Source organism: Eptatretus burgeri, chromosome 16 (genome assembly GCF_056783735.1).
Source record: "Eptatretus burgeri isolate ZD-2024b chromosome 16, Ebu_testis_v1, whole genome shotgun sequence".
NCBI classification, from domain to species: Eukaryota; Metazoa; Chordata; class Myxini; order Myxiniformes; family Myxinidae; genus Eptatretus; species Eptatretus burgeri.
The window spans coordinates 9367351-9393948 of NC_140976.1; the positions used below are offsets into that span (position 1 = coordinate 9367351).

At 41.7% G+C, this 26598-nt stretch overlaps 2 protein-coding genes and 1 long non-coding RNA gene across 10 annotated transcripts in view; 1 reads left to right on the forward strand and 2 right to left on the reverse strand.

The window, feature by feature from the left end:
* Positions 1-738: 738 nt before the first annotated feature.
* Positions 739-23421, reverse strand: LOC147010463 (glycine amidinotransferase, mitochondrial-like). 2 transcript variants are annotated; one of them, XM_085859584.1, is made up of 12 exons: positions 23355-23421; positions 17873-17945; positions 17330-17598; positions 15236-15368; positions 14884-15079; positions 14355-14548; positions 10868-11005; positions 10527-10691; positions 10370-10433; positions 10060-10176; positions 1494-1601; positions 739-1220 (listed from the first exon to the last, which is right to left on the reverse strand). In XM_085859584.1, the coding sequence occupies exons 2-11, from the start codon at positions 17936-17938 to the stop codon at positions 1516-1518; spliced, it is 1428 nt and encodes a 475-aa protein (XP_085715710.1). In that variant the 5' UTR covers positions 17939-17945; positions 23355-23421; the 3' UTR covers positions 739-1220; positions 1494-1515. The 2 variants fall into 2 exon arrangements, with proteins under 2 accessions (XP_085715710.1, XP_085715709.1); XM_085859583.1 differs by lacking the exons at positions 739-1220; positions 1494-1601 and adding an exon at positions 7491-7947.
* Positions 17841-26598, forward strand: part of LOC147010464 (uncharacterized) — a 95568-nt gene continuing 86810 nt past the window's right edge. For 3 of the 7 annotated variants that reach the window (XR_015052395.1, XM_085859577.1, XM_085859578.1), the window contains exons 1-3: positions 17841-17980; positions 18798-18960; positions 20310-20411. The gene's annotated coding sequence lies outside the window, so the exon portion shown is untranslated. Of the gene's footprint in view, positions 17981-18725; positions 18961-19602; positions 20132-20309; positions 20412-26598 lie in introns of those variants that run through there. The other 4 variants (XM_085859580.1, XM_085859581.1, XM_085859579.1 and 1 more) reach the window with 3 other exon arrangements.
* Positions 23414-24797, reverse strand: LOC147010465 (uncharacterized). Its single transcript, XR_015052396.1, has 2 exons — positions 24411-24797; positions 23414-23547 (listed from the first exon to the last, which is right to left on the reverse strand). It is a non-coding gene; the product is annotated as an uncharacterized LOC147010465 (long non-coding RNA).

Genomic DNA, 26598 nt, shown 5'->3' on the forward strand with positions numbered 1-26598 from the left:
ATCTTTCCTCTCTTCAAAGTATCATCACATGTTCTATAAATCAATTCACGATTATCATACGACTTCGCTCTGAAAGCCAGCACATTATCTAACAACTCTTTGGAAGCTTTTGTGTATTTGTTTTCTTTCAACTGTACCACGGACATTCTGTACATGAGACGATGACATGAACAACAAACATAATCACCGGAATCTCCAACTTTCTTCAAGAACTGTTCAAAAACAGCATTATGTGATGGTATGTCAACACGCCTATTTCGTCATCTATTTTTCATTGACGCTGCATTCTTTCGTATCCTTTGTATTCTTTTCAATGCTGTTTCATCGATTCTGTTCTTTGTTTGACTAAGTTTGTTATTTTTTTCTGCGTATATTCTGGTCTTCTGATGTTTCCAGAAATCGTTAATTTCCATGATGTGCTCTATCTTTTCCATGTCTATGTTATTTCTCATCTACAGTTTCATTTTTTTCTCGATTCTTTCAATCATCTATTATTAGTTTCAAGTCGCTTAGTTCTCTTTTCAGGTGTCGCCTTCTTTCTTGTGTCAATTTTTGCATGCTTGTCAGCTTCAAGTCGCTTGCTTCTCTTTTCAGGAGTCTCATTATTCCTTGATTCACTCATTGACCTCTTAACTGTTTCAACTCGCTTCATTCTCTTTTCAGGTGTCTCATTATTCCTTGATTCACTTATAGACCTCTTAACAAAATATCAAATGTATCAAAAAGAACACTTGTCAATTATTAGTCAATGCAAACTCTATCACTTTATTCAACAGTTCAAATAGTACAACAGCTATAACGTGGTTTCCCAGAGGCCAGTCTCGAGTAGTATAAGGTACTGTTCCTTACAGCAAGTTTGTTGCCTTACCGCTAGTTGAAATTTGTTGCCTTACGGCTAGTTTAAGTTTGTCGCCTTATGGCTAATTCAAGTAATGCAAGGTTAGGCTCGAGAGTGCAGTTCTCTCGCTCAATTTGAGCTTTTTTATGAGGTTGCCTTCCTTTGAATGAGTGTCACACCTTTTTTATATCTGGAGGTGGGCTTCCTTGGATATGAAGGTTTTGCCTTTTTCACGAGGTTGCCTTCCTCTGAGATGAAAAATTCACCCTTTTATGATGTAATGAAGGTTTTGCCTTTTTCACGAGGTTGCCTTCCTCAATGAATGGAAAACTAATGAATGAATGATATGAATGAAGCTTCTGTGTTAGACCAACACAAAATCCTGAAAAAAAGAAAAAAAAAACTTTTAACATTGTATGTATAACAGAATATTTAATCATCAAAAAGTTAAAATCCTTAAATACTTTATTATACAGTATATCCTGATTAACTGTTTCTCTGATCCATTATTATTAAAAGTCATGTGCTCCGAAGCATTTCAGCCATTGAGCGAAAAATATAATATTATCACCTGGAGCCACTCAAAACACAGAACAATCAGCCAAAGTCTGAAATATATTTATTATTATTATTAATGCTGTAAGGTGTATCTCACCTGAGCTCTCCAAGGAAAGAAGCTAATACCACAAAGCTCGCAAGTAGCACAACAGCAGACAAGTTGCACTGACACGAAGGCAGACAGGAAGCACTGACACAGTAAAATCTAAAAAAGACAATAAACAACAACAGTTAGCAACTGTAAGCATGTTAGTATGTTATTACTGAATGTAAACTAACCTTTTTCAGCTTAGTTATAAAGTTAATGACTTAACCTATTACTTAGGTAATTACATTATGACACCCACAATTTGTAGAAATATTTTCCAATGCAATGACAATAATATATTATGTATGCCAAATTTCAAAGCCGAATTAAGAATGTTTTTTAGGTGATTGCAATGACACAAAGGATCTGCAACGGCATGAGAGCCTGCGGTGATGCTGATTCCATCCATGAAAATTTTCAAGGATCTCCCAAGATCATTTCAATCACAAAGATAAATCACGTTAACAAATTTTATTGTACACAGTAATAAAGTTAACGAGCATAACTTATTCAAAATTAAGTGACCAGCTACAATTTTCAATCACTTTCTTGAAAGACCCCAGATCATTTCAATAATAACAAGATAGCATGATGCTTGAATACACAAAATTAACTCGAAATTAATAAAATTAACCAATTAACTTATTCAAAATAAACTGTAGATCAGTTATATATCTTCTGCAGAAATTAATAAAGAAAAATAATGTTAACTATTTTTCTGCTCATAATTCATAAAATTAACCAATCAAGTTATCAATAAATTGTAGAGGTATAATTTCTGATTGACGATAGATGGAATACCCCAAATGAACCCATTAATAAAGAAAAATAATGTTAACTATTGTTCTGTTCTAAATTAATAGAATTAACTAATTAACTTTGAAAATCAGCAAACATCACTGGCCTGCATAAAAAGGTGCAAAAACAGATCCCTGCAACGACAGACCAATCAGCCTTCTCCCAATCATCAGCAAGGTTATGGAATCCATCAGCGCTTCAGACATTAAATCCTTCCTCTTCTCCAATGGCTTGATTTCCGATCATCAATTTGGTTTCAGACCAGGTCACTCTACCCTGGATATGCTGCTTCTGCTCTCCCATCAATGGATGGAGGTCCTCAATGCCAGACACAGGAAAACCGAGCCGTATCCCTGGACATATCACGTGCTTTTGACACAGTCTGGCACCCTGCCCTGCTCACCAAACTCTCTTCCTATGGTATCCAAGGCCATCTCCACTCATGGCTCGCAGACTTTCTCTCCTGTCGCAGTCACCGTATGGCCCGAAATGGAGTTTTCATCTCCTCTTCCTGTACAGGCTGGAGTTCCTCAAGGTAGCATTCTGGGCCCTGTTCTTTTTCTGGTTTTCATCAATGATCTCTCCGACTCTGGAAAATCCTCTTTATATCTTTGCTGATGACTCCACCCTCTGCTGTACCATCGGTCATCCCTCAGACCGGCATGCAGCAGCTTCTTCGCTCACAGCTTGGATAAAACCACAAACTGGTCCAACACGTGGAACATGTGTTTGAATCCGGACAAATCTCACACTCTCACTATGTCTCTCTGAAAGGACCGTTTAGAACCCCCCCCCCCATCCACTGTCTCAACAATCCTCTGGAAGAAGTCCTTTCTTTCAAGCTTCTGTGTCTCTTTGTGCCATGACCTTTCCTGGGAAAGCCACATTTCAAACCTCGCCTCCAAAGCCAGTCGCTGACTGGGAATCCTCCGTCGTTCAAAGTCCTTCCTCAGCCCACCTGAGCTTCTGACCACTTACAAAGCTTTCGTCCACAGCTTGATGGAGTACTGCTCTCCCCTCTGGGCTGGTGCTCCTGCCTCCCACCTTTCTCGGCGTCCCGCTGTGGAAACCAAGGCATTTCGGATCATTGGCATCTCCCGCAATAAGGCTGAGTCCTTGGGCATCTCACTCTCTCACCACAGGCTGGTCGGTGGTCTTTCTGTCTTTTACCGTCTCCTCTCCAGCCCCCCCCCACCCCCGCTCTCTCTGCGATTTGTCTCCACCACATTTCTGCTGGGTGCTCAAGGTCTGCCAACAACCCCCTTCTGGTAAAACTACCAAAATCACGAATCACTGCTCACCTTCACTTTTTCATTCCTCTTTTTCCCCGCCTTTGGAATAAACTCCCTCACTCTATTCAATCCCATTCTTCCCTCCAGGCCTTCAAAACAGCTGTTCACCACCTTTTATCATTCCCCATCCAAATCCTCGATCTTTTCTACCCCCGTTAATCCACCCAAGCCCACCTCCTTCAAATTTCCTGCTTTCCTTCCTGAAAGTCCCTGTAATGTCCATCTTGTATTCCCCATGTTCCCCACCCCATCCCTCTACCTTCCACAGATCTAATGTCTCTGTTCCCCAATGTTTTGTCCTTCCCACTCCTGCCCCTCTTGTCTCATGACCCCTTGCTGTGCGTTGTGAGTTAGCTCTCACACGAGCCTCGACAAGGTATACAAAAAAAGTGCACGGGACACCCCCTCCTAAAACACTCGCCCCTCTCCGACAAACACCATTCCCCCTCCCACATCCTGCCCCATCAGTCGCTTCGCACGTTCTCACCACAGAACCTTTCTGTCTTTCTGCTTTTTATTCTCTCAATGCTTGCAACTTTGCAGTTGTGAAAAAATACTGTACAACTGTATCTGTACAAGGCAAAGAAAATCACAAATGTATTGTTCCGGGTTCACGGTTGGTGGGGGTTGCGAGGGGAGTTCTCAGACCCACTTCCCAGCCGATGACCCTGAAGCTGATGGACCCTGTGTAACTCCATGGAGCGACGGGTTACTGTGCAATCACCGACGCCGTTTGAGACACTTAATGGAAGTAGGATCCAGCATCCAAATCCCACTTTACCTTACCGGCAAAGTAATCACCCCAGATATGGACCGTGCTTCCCAACGCACCACTGCCATCAGTCAAAACGCCAAGCGATACCGTTAGTGGAATGTTGGCTCATATCTAACCATAATGAAGGGGCATAGCTGAACTCCCTGCCACGAATCACAAACGATGTTTAACCAATGGAAGAAGATGATCGTGCAGTTTGGAAAACGGTTTCCAACATTTCTCAAAAAGGATCATATATACAAAGGAAACAGTCACAAAACAAAGCTCTAACTCCGAGCAAAGAAACCAAGTCTCAGACACTTGATCACAGGAACTACAAACACAGGTGCCTCATTCATTCCGGGGAAATGAGGTGAGAGAGAGAGAGAGAGAGAGAGAGAGAGAGAGAGAGAGAGAGAGAGAGAGAGAGAGAGAGAGAGAGAGAGAGAGAGAGAGAGAGAGAGAGAGAGAGAGAGAGAGAGAGAGAGAGATAGATATATATATTATTTGGAGGCGTAGGGTCAGCCTCGTCGTCTTTCGCTGACGCAAGGCAGCAGGCTTACATTGGTCCCAACAAAAGAGAGGGGAGGGGGGAGAAAGAAAAACGGAGTAGAGGATGTAGTGCACTATGCAAAGAGAGGTGCAAATGGTGAAGCATGAAATGGGAGTCAGTAACCCAGCACTCAAAAGGACCAGTGCTGATTGTTGATGCTCTTTGCATTCAAAGTGAACGAGTTTCATTTATGGAAAGCAAGAGAGAGATAATCTTTGCCGATTTGTCTGAAGCTTAGTAGTAGTTGGTTGAAGAACAGGTGACACCTTTTTAGCTTTGTTGTAGAGCTCAGTCTTATCGTGAGGCAGGGATCCCCTTTCTCACTGGAGAAGGTGCAGTCATTATCCTTTTCAGCACACATTCTGGCTGCTCGTTGTGGCCGCACAGACTTCGTCCTCAGCCTACGATGGGTTTGTGTCCCTTCAGTAATTTTCTGACAGATTGTCATTGTTTGGCAAATTTTTGTTACAGCCAGCCATTTTTATATCCCCAAGTGTGCGTGCATGCGTGCGTGCCTGCACATGGAGGTCTCGGCCAAGTGGCTCTTTTTTTTCTTTTTTTTAAATCTTCTGAATAATGTCTTCCTTTGGCATCTGTTGATGGAAAACAAAGCTGAGCATGGAAGTGGGTCGGATCAGTTTGATGGTTTTGTGTCCCGAGGACTCGTGTATTTGCATATGAAAGGGTTGATAAGAAAAGATATCTATTTCTTACATCCTTAAAATGGCAGAAACTTTTCCTCCTTCTTTCCTGCTTCCTCCCATACTCCCTTTATCCTTCTCCAACTCTTCCTTTTATTTTTAAAGCCCTCTTCTAAGCCTGTACAGAATAAATAAATGGAGACTCTCCGAACCCTCAACCCAAACTTCCGAACTCTTCCCCACGGTGTGAGATGGTGAGTTGAATGAGTGAAATCTGAAGTTCAGATGGGAATACAGCGAATTGAGATGTGTGAAGCATTTGTTTTCTTATCAAGCAAACACACAAGGAGATTAGACACAGGTGGAGGGCAATTAGACACAAATGGAGGCCATTCAGCCCATCATGTCTGTGCCACATCAACACCACACCAATCTATCAACACTAGATCAAAAGAAGAAAATGAAAATGTTTTTTTAAATTTAAATTTAGTGTTTTTTTTGTATTTTCCCCCCATGGGAGGGGGCGTGGGCTTGGATAAAAAACGCACATCAACTACACAACACCTCTTGACGAGACCCCCACCAACAGCACTCCATACACATGCACACAATCACTCATCAGTGTTGAAACTACCTAAAAGTCCTGCCAACATCCCCATACCCCTCTACCTTCATAAGTTCCAGGTACCTATTTAATTCTAATTTAAGCTAATCTTCTGTTTCTGCTACCACTACCTTTCCAGGGAGAAAATTCCATGCATTCACTACTCTCTGAGTAAAAGTCCCCTGCCTTCCTACTGTCTTAACTCTCCTCTTCTTTACTCTCAATCTATGGCCCCTGGTCCTATCACTATCTACTCTGTTGAATATAATTTATTGAAATATCGTGCTATATATCGTTTTAGCCCGATCACTCAATGGTAGAGATTCTAGGATTTGGATCTTCACCAAAATCGAATCAATTCTTCCTTTTTACACACCCAACTTGACCAGCAAGTTTCGTCTGAATCAGTCCACAACTTTTTGAGATATCCTTTGTCGTTTTCGCCCCATCACTCAATGGTGAAGAATCACTTTTAAAATTCTCGGATCCAGATTCTCATTCTGATTTTCACCAAAATCTAATAATTTCGTCCTTGTCACATACCCAAGCTCTCTGCAAAATTTCGTCCAAATCTGTTGATAACTTTGAGATATTTTCTTAACAAACAAACAAATGGACAGGGGTGAAAACAGAACCTCCATCCACCTTCAGTGGTGGAGGTAATAATTTTGTCATTGTCTTCTGTTGAGGTATGTTGCTTTGTCATCATCTCTTTATAACGTGAACACACACACACACACACACACACACACACACACACACACACACACACACACACACACACACGTATTTTAAGACCATTTTTTCTCTGCGAGAACAGGGGTGAGCCTTGTGGGCCCCATGACAATCATGGTTCCCCTTTTGAGGTAATACATTTTTTTATAGCTGGATGTCCTTCCTGACGCCAACCATTGAGTCGTCTCTTATGACGCGTAGGGATACGGTTTACCTCTTCTCACCGGGGCACACACTGGGACCAGTACACCGGTACTCATTTCGCCGACCTCGGAAGGATGACAGGCTGAGTCAACCCCACCTGGTGTTAATTCAGCAGCAAACGGGGCTCAAACTCAGGACCCCAGGATCTCAAGCAAGCCACCCAAACCACCAAGTCAACACCAGGCTTACATCTCTTTATAACATGTAAAAACCGGACTTTGTGTTGTCCCCTTCCTCTTCAATTGATGTAGGCCTCCGACGTGCCACTTCCCTCTCACATATCCTACACTCTTCCAATCTGCATTTCCTTCCGATCCCCACACTTCTCTTCCTTCCCCAATTTACTCCATGCCCCCAACTTCCCCTCCTCCCACAATCCCCACACCACCTTCCACCACCCATCCTGCATGAAAACATAAAGTATATTGTGGACTCCTGCTATTTATTCCCAACAAAGATCTTTTTTTTTTTCAAAGGTACGATTAACATGATCAATCCACCTTGAAGATAACATGCAATAACAAATAATGGGGAGGCAAAAGGCAGTTATGAAAAATCCATCTTGAGTAACAACAGAGTAATAAAAATGTTATCAGAATGGGAAGATGGATTCGGCACAAACAGAAGGAAAAAGAGGGATACAGCACAATGAAGAAAATAATTATCATTAAAAATCCAATGACGTTATCACATTTTGTGACTAAAGAAAACAATTACGTCCTGACAAAGAATGGCTAAAAATAGTCAAGATTAAAAAAAACAATAACATTTATTCAAAGTATGAAGCGTAACCCCCACGCCTGCGGATGTCACATGTCCAGCAGTGGAATCCGCCACCGAGGGAGTTGGCAAAGCGGATAGACACAGGGATTGGGGTTATTCCTGTGGGATGAATGGGTTAAAAGAGAGCATTGGTCACACTCCCCCCCCACTCCCCCATCGTACAAATCACAGCTGTTAATCAAACACATGATGAATGGCATTATACTCATCGGACTGGTGTGATACATGATGAGTGCTTGAGGGAGATTTCTGAGAAGTATAATATCATGGGAAAAGAGTGAAAGGCAAATGGTCAACATTCATGAAAGGGATGGGATGGGATGGGATGGGATGGGATGGGATGGTGACATCACGGTGATCTTCAATACAGATGACACTGAAACCTTGTCGTGACGATTTCTCAGATGCAAGATGATTGAATTTGGCATGAACATTTGGTTAGATGGTTTACTGAACCGAAATGGTTTACCGAAATGCTTTAGGTGTGTTCTTACTTTCAATTACAAGTAAGATCATGGAAGCCATCATGGCTGCCATTTTCAATATTTCTTGTTTTCAAACTGCCTGATCTTTGATTATCAGTTTGAATTCCGATCCTGCCACTCAACTCTGGACATGCTGCTTCTGCTCTTCCAAAGAATGAATGGTGACCCCTCAATTCTTCTGAAGACCGAATATTCAAAGCTATAAAACTTTAATTGGTGTACTACAGCAAGTTTAGTGGTGGTGTTGCTGCTCGTATAGATCAGCAAGGAGTTCTGATAAATCCACCTGTGTTCCAAAATTATTAATCAATTAGTTCTCAAAATGGAATTATATTCAAACTCCTCAAGACTAATGTCGATGTTTTGGAAAGCCTGTTCTCAGTTGGCTGTGAGGATGAAATTAATCCTGATGTCTCTACGAGGGAGTACCAATTATGTGATACCAAAATATAATTGATCAGCATCTGGCAAAATTTCTACCATGGTGCATCCTCGTTTGAATGGCAGAGGTCATGCAGCAAAACGCATGATTAGTCTTGGAAAGGACAATATCAGACACTGATTTTTTGTTTGTTTGTTTGTTTTTTGTACACCTTGTCAAGGCTCGTATGCAAAGCCTGGTGTTGGCTTCGTGGTGAGGGTGGCGGCTTGGGATCCTAGGGTCCTGAGTTCAAGTCCCGTTGGCTGCTCAATAAATGCACCAGGGGGTTGACTCAGCTTGTCATCCTTCCGAGGTCGGCAAAATGAGTACCAGTGTGCACTGGAAGAGGGGCACTGCATCAGCGACACAGTCGCGCTTTCAAGAAATGATAGATACCACACAACGCACAGCAAGGAGGGAATGAAATAAGAGGGGCATTGGAAGGATAAAACAGTGAGGAATAGAGACATTAAATCTGTGGAAGGGAGATGAATGGGGTTGGGAACATGGGGTATACAAGATGGACACAACATGGACTTTCAGGAAGGAAAACAGGGAATTTGAAGGAGGTGGGTTTGGGGTGGGTTAACGAGGTAGAAAAGATCGAGGATTTGAATGGGCGTGGTAAGAGGTGGTGGTGAACAGCTGTTTTGAAGGCCTGGAGGGAAGAATGGGATTGAATAGAGAGAGGGAGTTTATTCCAAAGTTGAGAAAAAAGAGGAATGAAAGAGTGAAGGTGAGCAGTGATTCGTGATTTTGGTAGTTTTACCAGAAGGGGGTTGTTGACGGACCTGAGCGCCCTGCGGAAATATGGTGGGGACAAATTGTACAGAGAGCAGTGGGGGGGGGGGCGAGATTGGAGAGGAGACGGGAGAAGACAAAAAGACCACCGACCTGCCTGCAGTGAGAGAGTGAGAGGCCCAAAGACTCAGCCTTATCGTGGGAGATACCAATGATCCTAAATGCCTTGGTTTCCACAGTGTGAAGCTGAGAAACGTGAGAGGCAGAAGCGCCAGCCCAGAGGGGAGAGCAGTACTCCATCAAGCTGTGGACGAAAGCTTTGTAAGTGGTCAGGAGCTCAGGTGGGTCGAGGAAGGACTTTGCACGACGAAGGATTCCCAGTCGGCGACTGGCTTTGGAGACCAGGTTTGAAATGTGGCTTTCCCAGGAAAGGTCATGGCAGATAGTGAGACCCAAAAGATTGAAAGAAAAGACTTCTTCCAGAGAATTGTTGAGAAAGTAGATGGGGGATGGGGTTCCAAACAGTCCTTTCGGAGAGACATCGTGAGAGTGTGAGGAACCTACCAAGTTTCTCAAACATCTTCTGTGTCGTTTGTTCCTCTTTCTCAACGATCACTCGATGTTCATCAAGCATCAGCACATTTATAGAGAGCCAGCGAGAGGACATCCAAAGTGGGTGGTCTGTGTTGGATGAGAAAGAAATGACAGAGGAACAAAATCGGAAGGTGATATAATTTGAGGATATGGGATGAATTGAAAATATTCTCTGAAATTTGTATCTAATTGAGAAAAATATTTGAATTGAGCTGTTAAAAACATTTTGACAATTAGGTTTTGGAATCATCTTGACACTTCACCAGGAAAACAACCTCACCATGTGGGATCAGTGGATCCGGAGGTGTTATGATTCTCCATCCAGCCTTCTTGAACATGTCAATCTGCAATAATAAGTGACGGACAGAGATGGTTTTGTCGCTGCTCTATACTCTATGGAACATCCTTGAAATCATGCACAGGATCTCTAATCTTACCTGATTGCAAGGTGTATCAGGGTTTGAAATCACCAACCCTGGTCCAATGATGTTGAAGGTCGCATCGATGTGCATTGGGTTTGGGTCACGGAAGGACAATTTATGCACGCGGAACCGTGGCCCAAGGTGTCGTCGCATCCACTCGATCCCGGAGTTGTTTGTGACCTGTAACCAATGATAAATGTATGATACAAATCCTACATCTAGCGAAATGGTGCCAAGCTTTATTACTTCTGACATTCACTGTTGGGATGCTGGTAATGAGAAGGAAATGATTGACAAATGAGGATTACATTATCAATATGAATGGCGATGTAATAAAAGCAATTACGTCATCATACATGGCTTCTTTGCACAAATATATCCCTTCCGGCTCGAATGAAATCTGCCGCGTCAAAGCAGGGCTCGTGTTCCGTTGTAACGAAGTGGCCTTTTGCAATGAGTGCATTCTTATCCTCGACGGAGAACACGGGATAGTCCTTAGGTGGAGTGGAGGAGAAAGACTAAATGTCTCGGTGGCTGAGAAATCCATGGAGACACAAACAAGCATAAATGTGTGAAACATTAAAACTAGGATAATTATACAGTACAGCGATTTCTTTTTTGCAGATTCTATGCTGATGAACATGAATAAAACCACAGTCTCTGGGGTGGAGAAGGATTGGACGGAGCAAAAGCAGATACTCTTAACTACAGGACCATTAGCCTACTTCCAATATTACTTCAGTTGACAACAAATCATTCATTTTCTCCAACTGCATGATCGCAGACGATCATCAGATTGGATACAGATCAGGCCAGTTCATGCTGGACATGCTGCTCTCCAAACAAGGGATGGTGGCCCTTGATCTCAGGCATTTGACACAGTCTAGCTCCCAAACATTGACGGTGCCTTTTGAGAGTGTCTATCATGAACTTTTAAATATATTCGGACATTTGCTTTAATGTTTCGAAAAGTTCTCGTTAATATTTAAAAGTTATTACATTTATCGTATTGTAATTTCGTAAATACACTATATATCGTAAATACGTAAATACATTATGACGGGTCCCGCGATTGGCTTCATCAAGGCACGTGACGAAATATCGGAAGTTGTTTTTTTTTTTTTAGCCGATAAAACCTTAAGGACGCTGCTCTTGGACACATTTGTCCTTGTTTAAACTCGTATCCAGATCAGGATTCAGATCTTCACCAAAAATATAATCAATTTGTCCTCGTCACACACCCAACCAACCGGTCCACCAAGTTTATTCCAAATCCGCCCCCAATTTTTTGAGATATGGTGCTGCACTGAATAATGTTTTTAACCGTATCTCTCAATGGTGAAGAATCTCTTAAAAATTCGAGTATCCATATCCAGATCTTCACCAAAATCGAATCATTTCATTCTTGTCACACTCTCAACCTCTCCACCAGGTTTTGTCTGAATCCGTCCACAAATTTTTCAGATATCCTGCTCACAGACGGACAAACAAACACAAAGCCGGTAGGCGGTGATGGGTCGCCCAGCATGGAAACTATAAGATATAGAGCAAAATGGATGTCATATAGCGGATAGGGAATCACCTGAAGATTATGCACATCAAATCTCATCCAGTTCCATCTCCTGATAACTACTCGGTATCCATTTGAATGAAAAGTACTGAAAATGCGGTTTGAAATCGGAAATCCCCAAAGTTCGAGGGGGTGCTGTGGGTGAACAAAGATCTAAATCGAAAATCCGGCTCGATCATTTGTGCACAATGTATTCCAGATGATTAGTGTAAATTTTCATGACCATCCGACAGTAACCCTAGGAGGAGTAGCATTTGGCGCGAAGGCACCTCCAGCTCTCTCATATTATCGATTTTTGCACTAATTGACCTTTGATCCCCTGACCAAAGCAAAATCGGTCAATATGTCCTGAGACAAAGTTGTAGTACTCATTGAGTACCATGAACCTGCAAAGTTTCATTCGTATCGATACAATCACCTGGTCGCTAGGGGGACTTCAATTTTGGACATTTTCCACGCATACCCTAATTGTAGGGGGCGCTGCGGGTAAAGTATTCCATATATCACAAAACCGGAACATATTTAATAGAGCATCACCAGTACATCATTCGTGCCAAATTTCATAACCCTACGTGGGATAATGGCTTTTGGAATTGATTTCGCATGAACGGAACCGATTTTGATGGTTTTTCAGTTGTTGCTGGGGAACCAAAGCGTCCCTAGCAACCATCACAATTTCCAAAGCACTAGGTCATAAGATGTACCTACCAACCGAGTTTGGTCAAAATCCGCCCACGAATTTACTACCAATTATGCTGATGACAAACGAACAAACATCCAAACAAACAGACAGAATTACTGACAATCAGGGTCACCTATTTCGGTGACCCAACAAACAACAGATTCGGACGAAACTTGGTGGAAAGGTTGGGTGTGTGATGGGGACAAATTGAGTCAATGTTAGTGAAGACCTTGATCCAAATGCGGATACGATAATTTTGTAAATGATTCTTCACCATTGAGGGACAATGCCGCAACGATATATTGAACGATATCTCAAAAGGTTGTGGCCGGGTTATGACAAAACTTGGTGGATGCGTTGGGGAGGTGACAAGAACAAGCCGGTTAAATATGGTTCAAGTCCAGATGCAGATCCGGCCTATAAATGGGAACACAAAACGTAAACTGTTCAACCTGGTGGAGGTATATGTGTTCTACTGAGTGCCGTTCTAGTTACATATGTGAAATAAATGAAGCAACTAATTGTGTTTAAAAACAGAGGACAATAGCATGTCAGACTGGTGGAAAATGTGAGACTCCTCTCAACTTAATGAAAAACAATTGTTCCATAAGCTTCACCATCCTGGGGTGTGTTCCTTTAGCAAGTAGCTTGCTGTCGCTTACCAACCCAGCCATTCCGTATCAGCCACTTTGCAAGTCACGTGCCAAGCCACTTGGAAAGAGAAGCAAGCAATTAAGAGAGGTGCCTCGTTTAAGTTCGTTATATTAGTAAAAATAGCTGCCAAAGTCAGATTCAAAATGATACAACAGCCAATGAAATGTTCAGAAATATACCCTTGTTACACAGAGCTAGATTAACCTTTTGTGGTGCTGGTGCTAAACAAATTTGGGGAACCATTGCAAAAGAGAGATCAACACAGAAGTAATCATTGACACAGCACACAGCTGTATATGTGTTATTTACAGTATTTACAAGTTTAAGTTGCAGATTGAGGTGGCTGCCACTAGGGTACGAGCAATGACAGCCCGAGGACAGAAGGCCATTTCTCAAATATTTTTTCATCATTTGTGTTCATAATTATCCAGTTGTCCAAGAAAACCAACTATAACTCTCTAAAACTATAACTAAAACTATAACTCTCCTATAAACTAACTATAACTCTCCTGCTCTGAGTGTGTGGCTCTTGAACTGGACGTCCGCCCTTAAAAGTGTGGACTGTGGTGACATCATGTGCCAGAAAATTGGATTGTTTTTTTTTTTCAATTCAAATACAAAGTATGTTTTGTAAAAGAAGCATTAAATTATTTGTATATTCTTTGTTGAAATGTATTGTGATGTAGACACTTAAAAAATTGAGAAAGGCATCTGGTGGAGCGCATACCTGCGCCACTTAATGCCTGATCCACGAGAACATATCGGGCCCAATTAATTTTTGAAATATCATGCTATATATCGTTTTTAGCCCAATCTCTTAATGGTGAATATTAACTTAGAAATTGAATAAACCTTGTATCCAGATCCAGATTCGGATCTTCACCAAAATCGACTTGCAGTACAGTATTGGAGTATTTACAGTACAAAGAATAATTACAGTATTATTATAGAGTTCATCCTGCATGAGGGGTTTTGGTGCAGTTGTCCAACGAGCACCACGGCGGAAGTACTCGCGAAGCAGTGGGCGGTAAGCACGGTACTCAAAGAAGCGTGAGCGCCATGCCATTGGGGCCTCGATGATCTCATCGCCAACCACAAGCAAGATGTCTCGAGGCATAGCAGCATAGAGGCCTGCAGAACAGAGATGACATTGTCCAAATTATCAACTATTATAAAATTATAATGAGTCCCTCACTGCAATATTGCTGAAAGTAGCCAAACGGGGTTTTCACAAGGTTGACACCTGTTCACCTGTTCTTGCACTGGGAAGCAATATCCATTGAGGAAATCTCTTATTTTACATGCAAGTTATAAAGGAAACATGTCAATCCATTATGATATGTTTCTTGCGTTTTGCTGTTCTGTTTGTCGAATACTATATATCAAACCTCACCTGATTTGTTCAAAATACACTTTCGACTTCTATATGTCCCACTCATTGCTTCTGTTTTTTATTTTTTAATCACCAGTGGACTTGAAGTCAGGTGTGCTGTAGGGCTTGCTCCAGTCTATGATGTCAGGACGGCGAACCGTCACTCCCTCACCCTCAAGCACGCGACAGAGTTCAGAGATCTGAGCAACTACAAGCTTTAAGTGTTCTTTTGGGAATGGTTTTCCACCATTCTCTTTGAAGAAGTTCCAGTCATTCTGAGAGGTATTCGCCTTGGGAGAGAGATTAACTCAAAGGAACATTAGATGAAGCAGAGGGGGTTAAAATAAGGTGATACAAATATCATGTAAGTGACCGCATTTGATCATCATCAAACCACAAGCTGATTTTGAAATGCAGTTTGGTACTTGTGAATCCGTTGAGCTTACCTTCACCTCGACAGTAAATGGTGGCACACAGGCATTTTCTGCACACCCCACAATCACCTCCTCAAGGGGGTCCCATTCTGTGTAGGAGTTGACTGGACACAGCTCACTATGTTCCTCACTCTCTGCATGAACACTTGTGATGGAAGAAAACAAAACGTTTCTTTTACAGTTACAGATTTGGTTTACCCCTGTACGTATTGATTGTTACAGACAGAGGTAGATACTCAAACCGATGTACCTTCTTGGCTTTGGAGAAAATATATGGCACCGTTATACTCTGTTGGAGATATAAAACGACTGTAGTTGTCGACGTGGACATTTTTCCAAGAAAACTTTCAAGTGTTGGGAAGTTAATTTCAAGGTATCCCCTTGCTACACATACAGTATATACTTGTGCCGTGGAGGTGGTCCTGCCTTGAAACCACTTGCATAGAAATCGTTGGGATGGGTGTGCATCTTCGACATCTTCTATGTTCATTTACTTAATTCAATGGAGATGTTCTTTCAACAATCCAGAGAGATGAAAATCACAAGGTGACAATCTAGAGTGTCTGGGGAATGATTTTTAACTTCCCAACCCATCATCGCAAGATTACCTACACCCTTTGACGTCTGGTCGAGTTGAGGTCGAAACTTAGTACTGAACTTATTGAATCCCAGAGTAAAAAGTAATTGATCATTTCCTCCACTCCCACATTTACATCCAGCTCTTCTGTCACAGTTCACTTATCGTTATTTGTTGGTTCTCAAAAAATGTATATAATTCAGCGTTTTTTGATGTTTGAGTGACAGCAGTTGGTTGCACATGAAAATGTTCAAGATCACTCACTGAGCTATTTTTTAACGCACTGTCCAATTTCAAATGAATGCACAACTAACTGTGAAAGATGTGCATCATCAAAATATGTATCACTGAAATGTTCACGATGCACTTCCATTCCACAGCACACATAACGTTGTTTCCACCATCTTCGGGGTTTTCCTCCTCCCCCCATAATTATTTTGACTCATTGATGTCACTTCCGACATAACTCGCTCCAGGTGGACAATATCTTTGCACAAAATTTCAGCATTTAACTATTGTTACCCCACGCATGCGAAGTGAAAAGCGGGGTTATAAGCAATTGGTTCACTTCTGTCTGTCTGTCTACAAACGTCAGTTTATGATTGAGGAACAGCTTCATTTTAATTGAATGTATTTTGAACATGAATCAGAAAACAAACATGTAGTTTTGCACTACTATGGCGCTGAATTTTTCCTGATCGTCCATGCACAGAGAAGTGAGATTATATGTATATGTATGTATGTATATATATATATATATATATATATATATATATATATATATATATATATATATATATATATATATATAAACTCTGTCTGCCTCACAGTGAAACCAAATTGAAAATCATTCCAAACAGGAAATTTACTGTTTTTAAAGATGTCATAAAGGACACAAGCAACAGGCACAAATACCTAATGTAACGTGTTAAATAAGGTAGTGTAAAAGAAGCTGCCTCAACGGCGGTAAACTTCCCCATTTTATATTTCCACAGCTTTTTAAAATGTTATTTTATTTCAATTGAATTATAGATTTGAACACTCGAACCCAAATCGACTTTTTGATACTTTTTCAAAGTCCTGCTGTTTTGCTGTCCTTCGACAAAATATCACAGAATTTTATATCATCACAACCAATCAAATTTGCCGCTCGCAGACGCCTCCTTGTGTATGTTTCCCAAGATTGCACAGGGAAAGCTGTTCAGTGAACTCTCCAGCCTTGATTTTCAACACGTTTCTACAATAAATAAAGTTCATATCAACCTTGAGCTATCCTCACAGATTTGTGACTTATCTGAATGTTTGGAAACAAAAATTGATAATTACCTTACATTTTATAGAATTGGTAACTACATTTAAATTTTTGCTCAGAGGGAAAGTACACTCCACTGAACATCCAACAATTATTTAACTTGACAGAACAAGAACTATCATTGGCATCACCGAGTTTGACATTGTGGTTTGCATATGAGGTACGGTGATTACAAAAATCATTGTAATGATGATTAATATTTTTTTACTTGTATTACCTGTTATCTCTTTTTCTCTCAATGAGCATGTCAAGCTTGCTCTCGACATCAGGGCCCATTTCGGACTGGGTGGACGTTTGGTGAGGCGGAGTGATGGACGAAAGCCGACGTTTGGCAGAAATTGTGGCAGAAATGTGGGAATTTTGATTGGTGAAAAAGCCACCCCTGGGTGCAAATGAGAAGGGATGATATTGTGGCGGATTCAGGTGACGAGCTCCTTGGGTGAGTGAGCAGAGGAAGCGATTACGGGAAGTGGTTGAGATGTGTTTCTGCAGCAGTGCAGACAGGGATGAGGAAGATGGCAGGAATTATAATTACTTATTAATCAGGTTATATTTTATGTTCATGTCTGTCTGCTATGTATACCATGTCAGGCTGAAACAGATCTCAGGGACTGGTTGGTTCTCAGCTGTTTTCAATATGTTGGATGTTATACATTCATGTCTTCAATCCTTATCGTTTTTAGATCTTGAATGTCTTTGAATTTCACTGATGTTTGATGTTCAGTCATGTTTGATAGTTCCTTACAAAGCGTTGACTGACCTGAGCAAGGTAGTGTGCAGACTCTGCACCACGACTACCTCCACGGAAGCAGCACACACGGAGCATGGTGACCCTATGGAGGTGTACGGGAGAAGTTGTGTTGTTAAGGTAAAACATTACAAAATCGAAAATAGTAAAACGCAGCATAATCATTTTGTTCATCATCTCGGTTATTGATCGTTGCTTTGTCCATTTGTATGAGTATTCTGATCTGTATTTCCAATCAAATCTCATAATCTCAGGCATTGGATTATTTGTGGCATACTTGGAGGTAGGGGCAGGATAGCCTCGGTTGTATTGACTTGCTGCACTGAGCTGTTCACACTGAATTTGATTCCTGATGGGAGATTCCATGATGAAAATGCCAGCAGGGGGCAATGCGATACATCCAGAAGCACGCTATAGAATAGGGACGTCAAACCGGGCGGTTGTGTTTTTCTTTCCATGTGTAGTAGTCACTTAGTTCAGTGGTTGCCCATAACATGACGGTCACGTTACAAGACCATAACATTGGTCACTTCCCAAATGGTACACCGACGTTGGGCCAACGTCGGATGGCTTTTATACCTCATTGCCAACGTTGGACTGATGTTGGAAATCCGCTTGTGACCGTTCCTACCTTTCCGATCTATTGCCAACGTTAGCCCACATATGGCCCAATGTCGTTCTGCTATCTGGGTTGGTTAATGGCCTGTGTACCCATCATAACTGTGCTCGTTTCTACTGCCACTCCCACAATACGAGGTGTACGTACAGGTTGATGTGTTGCTGCTTGTTGCCTTGGCCATTGGGTACTGCCCTCTCTGTTTACCCCTGTATCAATAACCACCCCAAATCCTTCCACTGTGTGACACGATCCAAGATTGCTCCTTGGATCACGTAATCTCTATTTGTTTATCTTACCCATTCCCATCTTCATTTCCAGTGGTATGGCTCTCACAGCCGAATCAGTTCTCCTCTATGCTTCGATGATTCAGGGATTCACATTCTGAGGACTATGGTACGACTGCCTGTGTCGGTTTCACTATTTGAGTGCACCCTCCGGACTTTGACAAGACCAATGGCGTTCGCTGCCAACCTTTTACCCAGTGAGAACCGGCTGGGTTTAATGTGTGAACCGATTTCCCATGTTGAGAGTCATGAGTTAATGGATAGCTGCATTGCTGTTTGTGAAGTTTGTACTTATTAGTCCCCTACCGGTTTCACCGGAGGGGACTATAGGTTTGCTCTCCGTCTGTCCATCTGTCCGTCCCACCTGTGATTTTTTTCGACCTTTTCCCCATACCCTTTAACATATTCAACTGAAACTTGGTACATGGCTTTATTATGATAAGTTACAGAAAAAGTTTGAGTTTCAGAGAGTTTCATCAATTTTTCAGTTTTTCCCTTTTTTGACAGTAAATATCACGTTGGTAGGGGATAGGTATTGCAAAACAATTCTCAGTCTTGTTACCCTTGACGAAGGGGAGGATATTGCATTTGGGTCCGTTTGTTACTTGCAAAATGGAAGATTTTCCAAGTACATTGGTCAGTCGATTTTGTTCTGTCTGTTTGTCTGTTTGTCTGTCTGTCTGTCTGTCTGTCTGTCTGTCTGTCTGTCAATCGCCTACAGGTCACAATTCTAAACCAATCGTCACGGAACTTTCCCAAGTTGTGGAGGTAGTCTCAACCGAGAAGCCTATTGATTTTGAGGTCAAAGATCATCTTCGCGTCTAATTTCTAAAATCGTCATTTTACATCCTATTAACTTGAAAATTAAACATCAATTTCATCGTGCGTCACGAAATTGGTAAATGAACTATTTTTAGATAAAAAGGTCAACTCGAGGGCAAACATCTAAAATAATCAATTTTCAATTGAAAAATCATCATTTTACATCCTATTAACTTGGGGATTAAACATCAATTGCGTAGTCTATCACTGAATTGGGAAAGCAAGTATTTGAGGTCAAAAGGTCGACTCAAGGTGAAACTTCAAAAATAATCAATTTTCATCTGAAAAATCGTAAATTTTTATCCGATTAACCTGAAAATTAGGCAGCAATTACATAGTGCATCACTGAATTTGGAATACAACTATTTTTAATGTCAAGAGGTCAAAGGCCAACAAAAGTTCAAACTTCTAAAATCAATTTCAATCTGAAAAAGAATCAATTTTCATCCAATTGACCTGAGTCTTGATTAAGATTGTCAATTTAAATCTCAATGACATGGACAACTTGATGTATCCATGGTAACCTTTGGAGAGGGGGTGGATTTTGTAAGTATCGTGCTCTGCACGACGTCTTTTTCGTGTTTGTTTGTCTGTCTGTCTGTCTATCTGCCCACACATAATTTTATTGTTTTTCTCTGCAACTGCTTGTCAGATTGAAACGAAATTTTCACCATCGGTGTGACGACTCATGTAAAATGTTTTAATGATAATTATGATGTCATAGGTCATGGGGTGTGGCAGCCATGTTGGAAAAATGGAAAAACTTTGGACTTCTGTATCTCTGAAACAGCACGAAGGGAAAAAAAAACTTGAAACTTGGCACAAGGTAAGTCCTCCTCACGGGGAAGAAGCTTGATTTTTTTTGATGACGTCATAATTGCATGTGGAGAACATTACATCTGATCAGTATGAAAATTTTTGAGGGCCATCTCAGGATAAAATGTTCCACATAAAAGTTTTTGATGACATCATCGGTCACATGATTTAGCAGCCATATTGTTTTTTAAAAAACAACAAAAAACCTTCAAAAATCCTCTTCTCTGAAGTGGCTGAATAGATCGAGCCGAAACTTTACATGTATGACTGCCTACCCATGAGGAACAAAATGTTTACACATGATGTCATTGGTCACATGGGTTGGTAGCCATGTTGGATTTACCGTAAAACCTATAAAATCTTCTTCTCCAGAAAGGCTGGACAGATCGAGGGGAAACTTCACATAAATGTTCCCCAAGCCTTCAGTGTACAAGTTTTTACAGGAATAATTGATTGAAGAAAAATATATTTTTTAAATGTTTTCTCTGGAACCGCTGAAGTAATCGATGTGAAACTTCACAATTATGATCCACTCGTGATGGAGAATGCATGTTTTAAATTTCAACTTGATCGGCCACATGGTCTGGCAACCAGAATTATTTAATTTTTGATGTTTTTTAAAAGGCTCACTTGGCTGTGCATGGATGAGTTTGAGGGGAGAGGAGTAGCAGCTGAAATGTGAATCCTATCCAGGTTCCTCCTGATGACTTCATCTTTGCTTTTTGCTTGTTCGGGTTCCTTCTGATTACTCCAATGCAGGACTGTACCGATTTGGTCTTTCATTTGATTTGCATTGATTTTAATTGGTTCACGAGTCAGTAAGTGACCACTATATTCGTTATTGGTGTGTGTCTGTCTGTCTGTCTGTCTGTCTGTCTAACTGTCCCCAGCATAGCTCCGTGGGTTTTGATCTGATCCTGATAAAATTTTCGTGGGAGGTTTATAACATGATCTCGTTGTGTTTACCTGAGAATGGGCGTGGTCCGCCCATTATGGGCGGAGCCACGCCCAAAAAACATGTGTTTTTAGGGGTAGCTGATTTCAAATTGCATCTTCTCCGAGGGGGTTTGTCGAATCTGGCAGGAGTTTCGGTACTTGGTTTGCCCAATGGCACCTGCATAGACCCACAGAGCTCGATTTTTCATTTTCGTCCCAAGGTCAAGGTCACAAGGTCACGAACTTAGAGAATTGCGAATTTTTACATAAAAATCCATCTTCTCTGAGGGCGTTTGTAGAATCTGGCAGGGGTTTCGGTATTTGGTTAGCTCAATGGCACCTGCATAGCCCCACGGAGCTGATTTTTCATTTTTGCCCCAAGGCAAGGTCACAAGGTCACGAACTTAGAAAATTGTGAAATTTGACATAAAAATCCATCTTCTCCGAGGGGGTTTGTCGAATCTGGCTGGGGTTTCGGAATGTGGTTAGCCCAATGGCACCTGCATAGCCCCACGGAGCTCAATTTTTCATTTTCGTCCCAAGGTCAAGGTCACAAGGTCGCAGAGTTAGAAAATTGCGAAATTTGACATAAAAATCCATCTACTCTGAGGGGGTTTGTCGAATCTGGCAGGGGTTTCGGTATTTGGTTAGCTCAATGGCACCTGCATAGCCCCACGGAGCTGATTTTTCATTTTTGCCCCAAGGCAAGGTCACAAGGTCACGAACTTAGAAAATTGTGAAATTTGACATTAAAATCCATCTTCTCCGAGGGGGTTTGTCGAATCTGGCAGGAGTTTCGGTACTTGGTTTGCCCAATGGCACCTGCATAGACCCACAGAGCTCGATTTTTCATTTTCGTCCCAAGGTCAAGGTCACAAGGTCACAGAGTTAGAAAATTGCGAAATTTGACATAAAAATCCATCTACTCTGAGGGGGTTTGTCGAATCTGGCAGGGGTTTTCGGTATTTGGTTAGTCCAATGGCACCTGCATAGCCCCACGGAGCTCGATTTTTCATTTTCATCCCAATGTCACAAACTTAGAAAATTGCAAATTTTGACATAAAAATAATACGACCGCCCAAACTTTGAGAGCGGGGATGACAATATTTTTTATGCATAATCTTGAGGTCATTCTCCATCTAAAGTCTCGAAACCATTTTGCTCAATCTCGAACACCTTGCCCATGGCGCCCCTTTCAAGTTTGTTTTTACGCTGATTTCATCAAAGTATGGATAATCCGAAGAGTGCGAAATGCCATATCGCATATGACGTTATATTGTTTCTGGAATGTTCCAGAGGAAGTTTTGCACCAAAGATCATAATCCTTGACCTTTGACCTTTAAAGTTCACAAAGGTCAAATTTTCAAAGTTGTGGGAATCCAACCGGGTTTTCGACCATCTTCGATGAACAAAGTCCAATAAGCTATAGCACGTATCCTGTTTCCTTATTTTAATGTCTACAACATTGTTTTGTGACCTGTAAAGGTTATGCAAAGGTCAAATTTTGAAAGTTGTTGAACGAAACCGGGTTTTCGACATTTTGCAGTGAAAAACCTGTCACCCGTACCACATCATGTTGATCATTTTTATAACTTGGTCAAAAATTATCACATTGTCTCATCCTTGACTTCTGAAACAATCTACATCGTCAAATACCGCTCGTGAACCATTGCTGTCTCCAGACTTGTTATATATCGTTTTTGACCCAATCTCTCAATGGTGATGAATCTCTTCGAAATTGTCGTGTCCGAAACGGATCCAGATCTTCACCAAAATCCAACGAATTCATCCTCGTCACACACCCAACCTGTCAACCAAATTTGGCCGAATCCCTCAACAACCTTTTGAGATATCCTGCTGATCGACAAACAGACTGGGGTGAAAACATAACTTTTGCCCATCTTCGGCGGTGGGGGTAACAACGTGAGAATAGCAGTGGGAAGACTGCAACTGCTTCGTGGTACATTGCATTCTGAGATAGGAGATCAATACACATTGGATTGAATCAGAACACTACCTTCAAGGTGAAACTTCCTGCTCTCCAGAAAGAGAGGACACTCAGGCGAAGGCGTCCTGCAAAAACCGTGTTGATTGAGTTCACGAAGCTGAATTCGCCCGATCCGATATGCCCAGCATAAGGAATGTGGCAGCTTTTATATTCTCAGCTTCTGGTTTGAAACTTTGAATCTCCTCCAAAAGTTCATCTCGTCCTGTTCAGAAAAGGACATAACAGGTTGATGATTTATGTTCTTCAAAATAGAACTACAACAATGAGGAATGTTTAAACTGTGGTGAAAAATATTATGTTTATGGTGTTCAGGGGGCCGTTATTAATGTGTCCGAAATAGAACTGCAACCAGCTATAAGTTAATAAACTCTTATTGCCACTCGTTTTTCGAACCCAATCACCAAATATGCATCATCAGGTCAACATTCCTACACAAAGTACATGTGAAAGAAAAAATGTGTCCATTAGTTGTGCCTGTAAATGATTCTCCATGGAACAATAACCCCATTAATAAATCTGGGTGTCTGCCATTTGTGAGCACTACCATGTCTTTATCTGACAGCCTATTCATCCGCAGTGAAAACATGCTTTTGTAAATGATTGCTTCGTTCACATACAAAACATTGAATGTCCTCTACAGTTTGAGATAGGAACTTGTTTGTGGGAAGTGAAACAAGGACGTCACTTCTCAGAAATATAGCCTGGTGTTGGCTTAGTGGTTACGGTGGCGGCTTGGGATCCTAGGGTCCTGAGTTTAAGCCCCGTTGGGCCGTTGAATTAAAATACACCAGGAGGTTGACTCAGCCTGTCATCCTTCGAAGGTCGGCAAAATGAGCACCAGTGTACTGGCAAGGGGGACACTGCATCAGCGGCATAGCCGCGTCCCAACCAATGATGCAACCAGCAGCCACACATGGCTTACTGGTGTTCGAAGTAATTTGCTTTCGAGCTCGCTGGCTGTCCACATGCTATATCCAGTATCCCCACACCTATTCAAGATCAGATGGCTTGCTGTTGTTCGAAGTGTATAGCTGCCGTGCTGGCTGCCTGTTCATTTTCTTTTACCTGTATCGCCATGCCCATTCATGATCAGATGGCTTGCTCGTGCGAAGTACGTCGCTCGCCGTTGTACAGTCAATGACAGGATTCCCACAGGAAAGTTGTAGTTATCCAGAGTTTGACCTCCTTGTGCGAGGATGTGGTCTTCTATTTCCATCAAGCAAAGATTGTACATTTCGCCTGCCCGGTCTTCGTCAACATGAACGTTGTGGCTGGAAAAAATCCTCTGCTAACACAGCTTTATGATCATTCCAGAGTGCGAGTGGGTTACTTGGTTCACAAAAAATCAACAGGACGATGAATAATTTCCGAAGACTTTGCGTTTTAAGAGGGTACCACGTACTAACATCAATATAGGATCGATAAGTGATTGGATCGAATGCAAAATGAATATCACCGTGTGCGGCATGATGCGCTGAGTTCAAAAAGTGCTCAGTTGTATTTCTACGATCAATAATAAGCAAATGAGAGCCGAGAGAACGATTAATTATTGTGGTTTTCCATCGTTAATGTGCACCGCATTAGCTATGCAGCACGAATGTACCTCGGAACATGATTGATGGAGCTGTTGTGACGCATCTTACACACGTTTTTGCTCAAAGCTGAAACGTCCGCCTGCTGTCCAATTTCAGGAACTGCATCTTCCATGCGATTAATTTTTCCATACCGATTTTGGCGTTTGACTTTCTTATTCAATGAAAGTGGTAACAGTTTTACTTCCTTCTTTAGCGCATTGGGTGTGTCCTGCCAATTTTCACCCCCAAAATTCACAATTGATAATAGTGAGTTCATCACGAAAAGTACATCTAGCCACCTTGCCGATAGCACCTTCAATATTTGCCTATTTTCAACAGGATACTTCCTGATTTGACGTTGCAAAACGGGAACAAAATTCGGCGTTTCTCTCTCATTGTATACGTTTGTTTTATTTACTTTATTTTTTGGTGGAAGTTTTAGCATTTTTTTTCTTCCCCTCAGGGAAGGGGTCATGGGCTTGGTTTAAGACACACAACATCAACCACACAACCCCCCCTTGGCAAGACCCACACCAACAACACTCCGTACACAATCGTCCATCAATGCTCAAACGACCTAAAAGACTTATCAACATCCCCATACCCCTCCATCTCCATAACTTCCAGGTCCCTATCTCATTCTAATTTAAACTTATCTACTTTTTCTGTTGCCACTACCTTTCCAGAGAGACCATTCCTTGCATTAACTACTCTCTGAGTAAATGTCCCCTACCTTACAACCTTCTTAACTCTCCTCTTCTTTACTCTCAGGCTATGGCCCCTGGTCCGAGCACTGTCGACTCTGTTAAATAATTCATCTTCACTTATTTTATCTCGACCTTTCATGATCTTAAACATCTCTATCATGTCTCCTCGTAACCGCCTCCTTTCTACTGTATAAAGCCCTGTCTCCTTCATCCGCTCCTCATGGCTGAGTCTAACTAGGCCCGGAATCAATCTTGTAGTCCTGCGCTGAACCCTCTCTGTGGTATCTATATCCTTCCTAAGTTATGGTGATCAGAACTGCACACAATATTCGAGATGTGACCCTCACTAAATCCCTGTACAATGTTCATACCACCTCTTTTGATTAATAATTGATCCCCCTCCTCATACAACCGAAAACCCTATTTGTTTTACCTATAGCTGCCTGGCATTGTGCTGCCTGCTTATCTCCCATATCTATTACCACCGCCAAATCCTTCTCCTGCGTGACACGCTCCAAAATTACCCCTTACATCCTGTAATTGGTTCACGAAAAAGTAAGTGACCACTATATTCGTTATTGGTCTGTCTGTCTGTCTGTCCATCTGTCCCGAGCATAGCTCCGTGGGTTTTGATCCGATCCTGATAAAATTTTGGTGGGAGGTTTATATCATGATCTCGTTGTGTTTTCCTGAGAATGGGCATGGTGTGCCCATTATGGACGTAGCCACGCCCAAAAAACGTGTTTTTAGGGGGTAGCCGATTTCAATGGGCATCTTCTCTGAGGGGATTTGTCGAATCTGGCAGGGGTTTTGGTATTTGGTTAGCCCAATGGCACCTGCATAGCCCCACGGAGCTCGATTTTTCATTTTCGTCCCAAGGTCAAGGTCACGAACTTTGAAAATTGCGAATTTTGACATAAAAATCCATCTTCTCCGAGGGGGTTTGTCGAATCTGGCAGGGGTTTCAGTATT

Coding starts and splice junctions, on each gene's coding strand:
- LOC147010463 (XM_085859583.1), bottom strand. CDS start 17,938: ATGCTCCGTGTGTGCTGCTTCCGTGGAGGTAGTCGTGGTGCAGAGTCT. Junction 15,080..15,235: donor CATTTACTGTCGAGGTGAAG/GTAAGCTCAACG, acceptor CTCTCTCCCAAG/GCGAATACCTCTCAGAATGA. Junction 14,549..14,883: donor ACCTGACTTCAAGTCCACTG/GTGATTAAAAAA, acceptor TCTGTTCTGCAG/GCCTCTATGCTGCTATGCCT.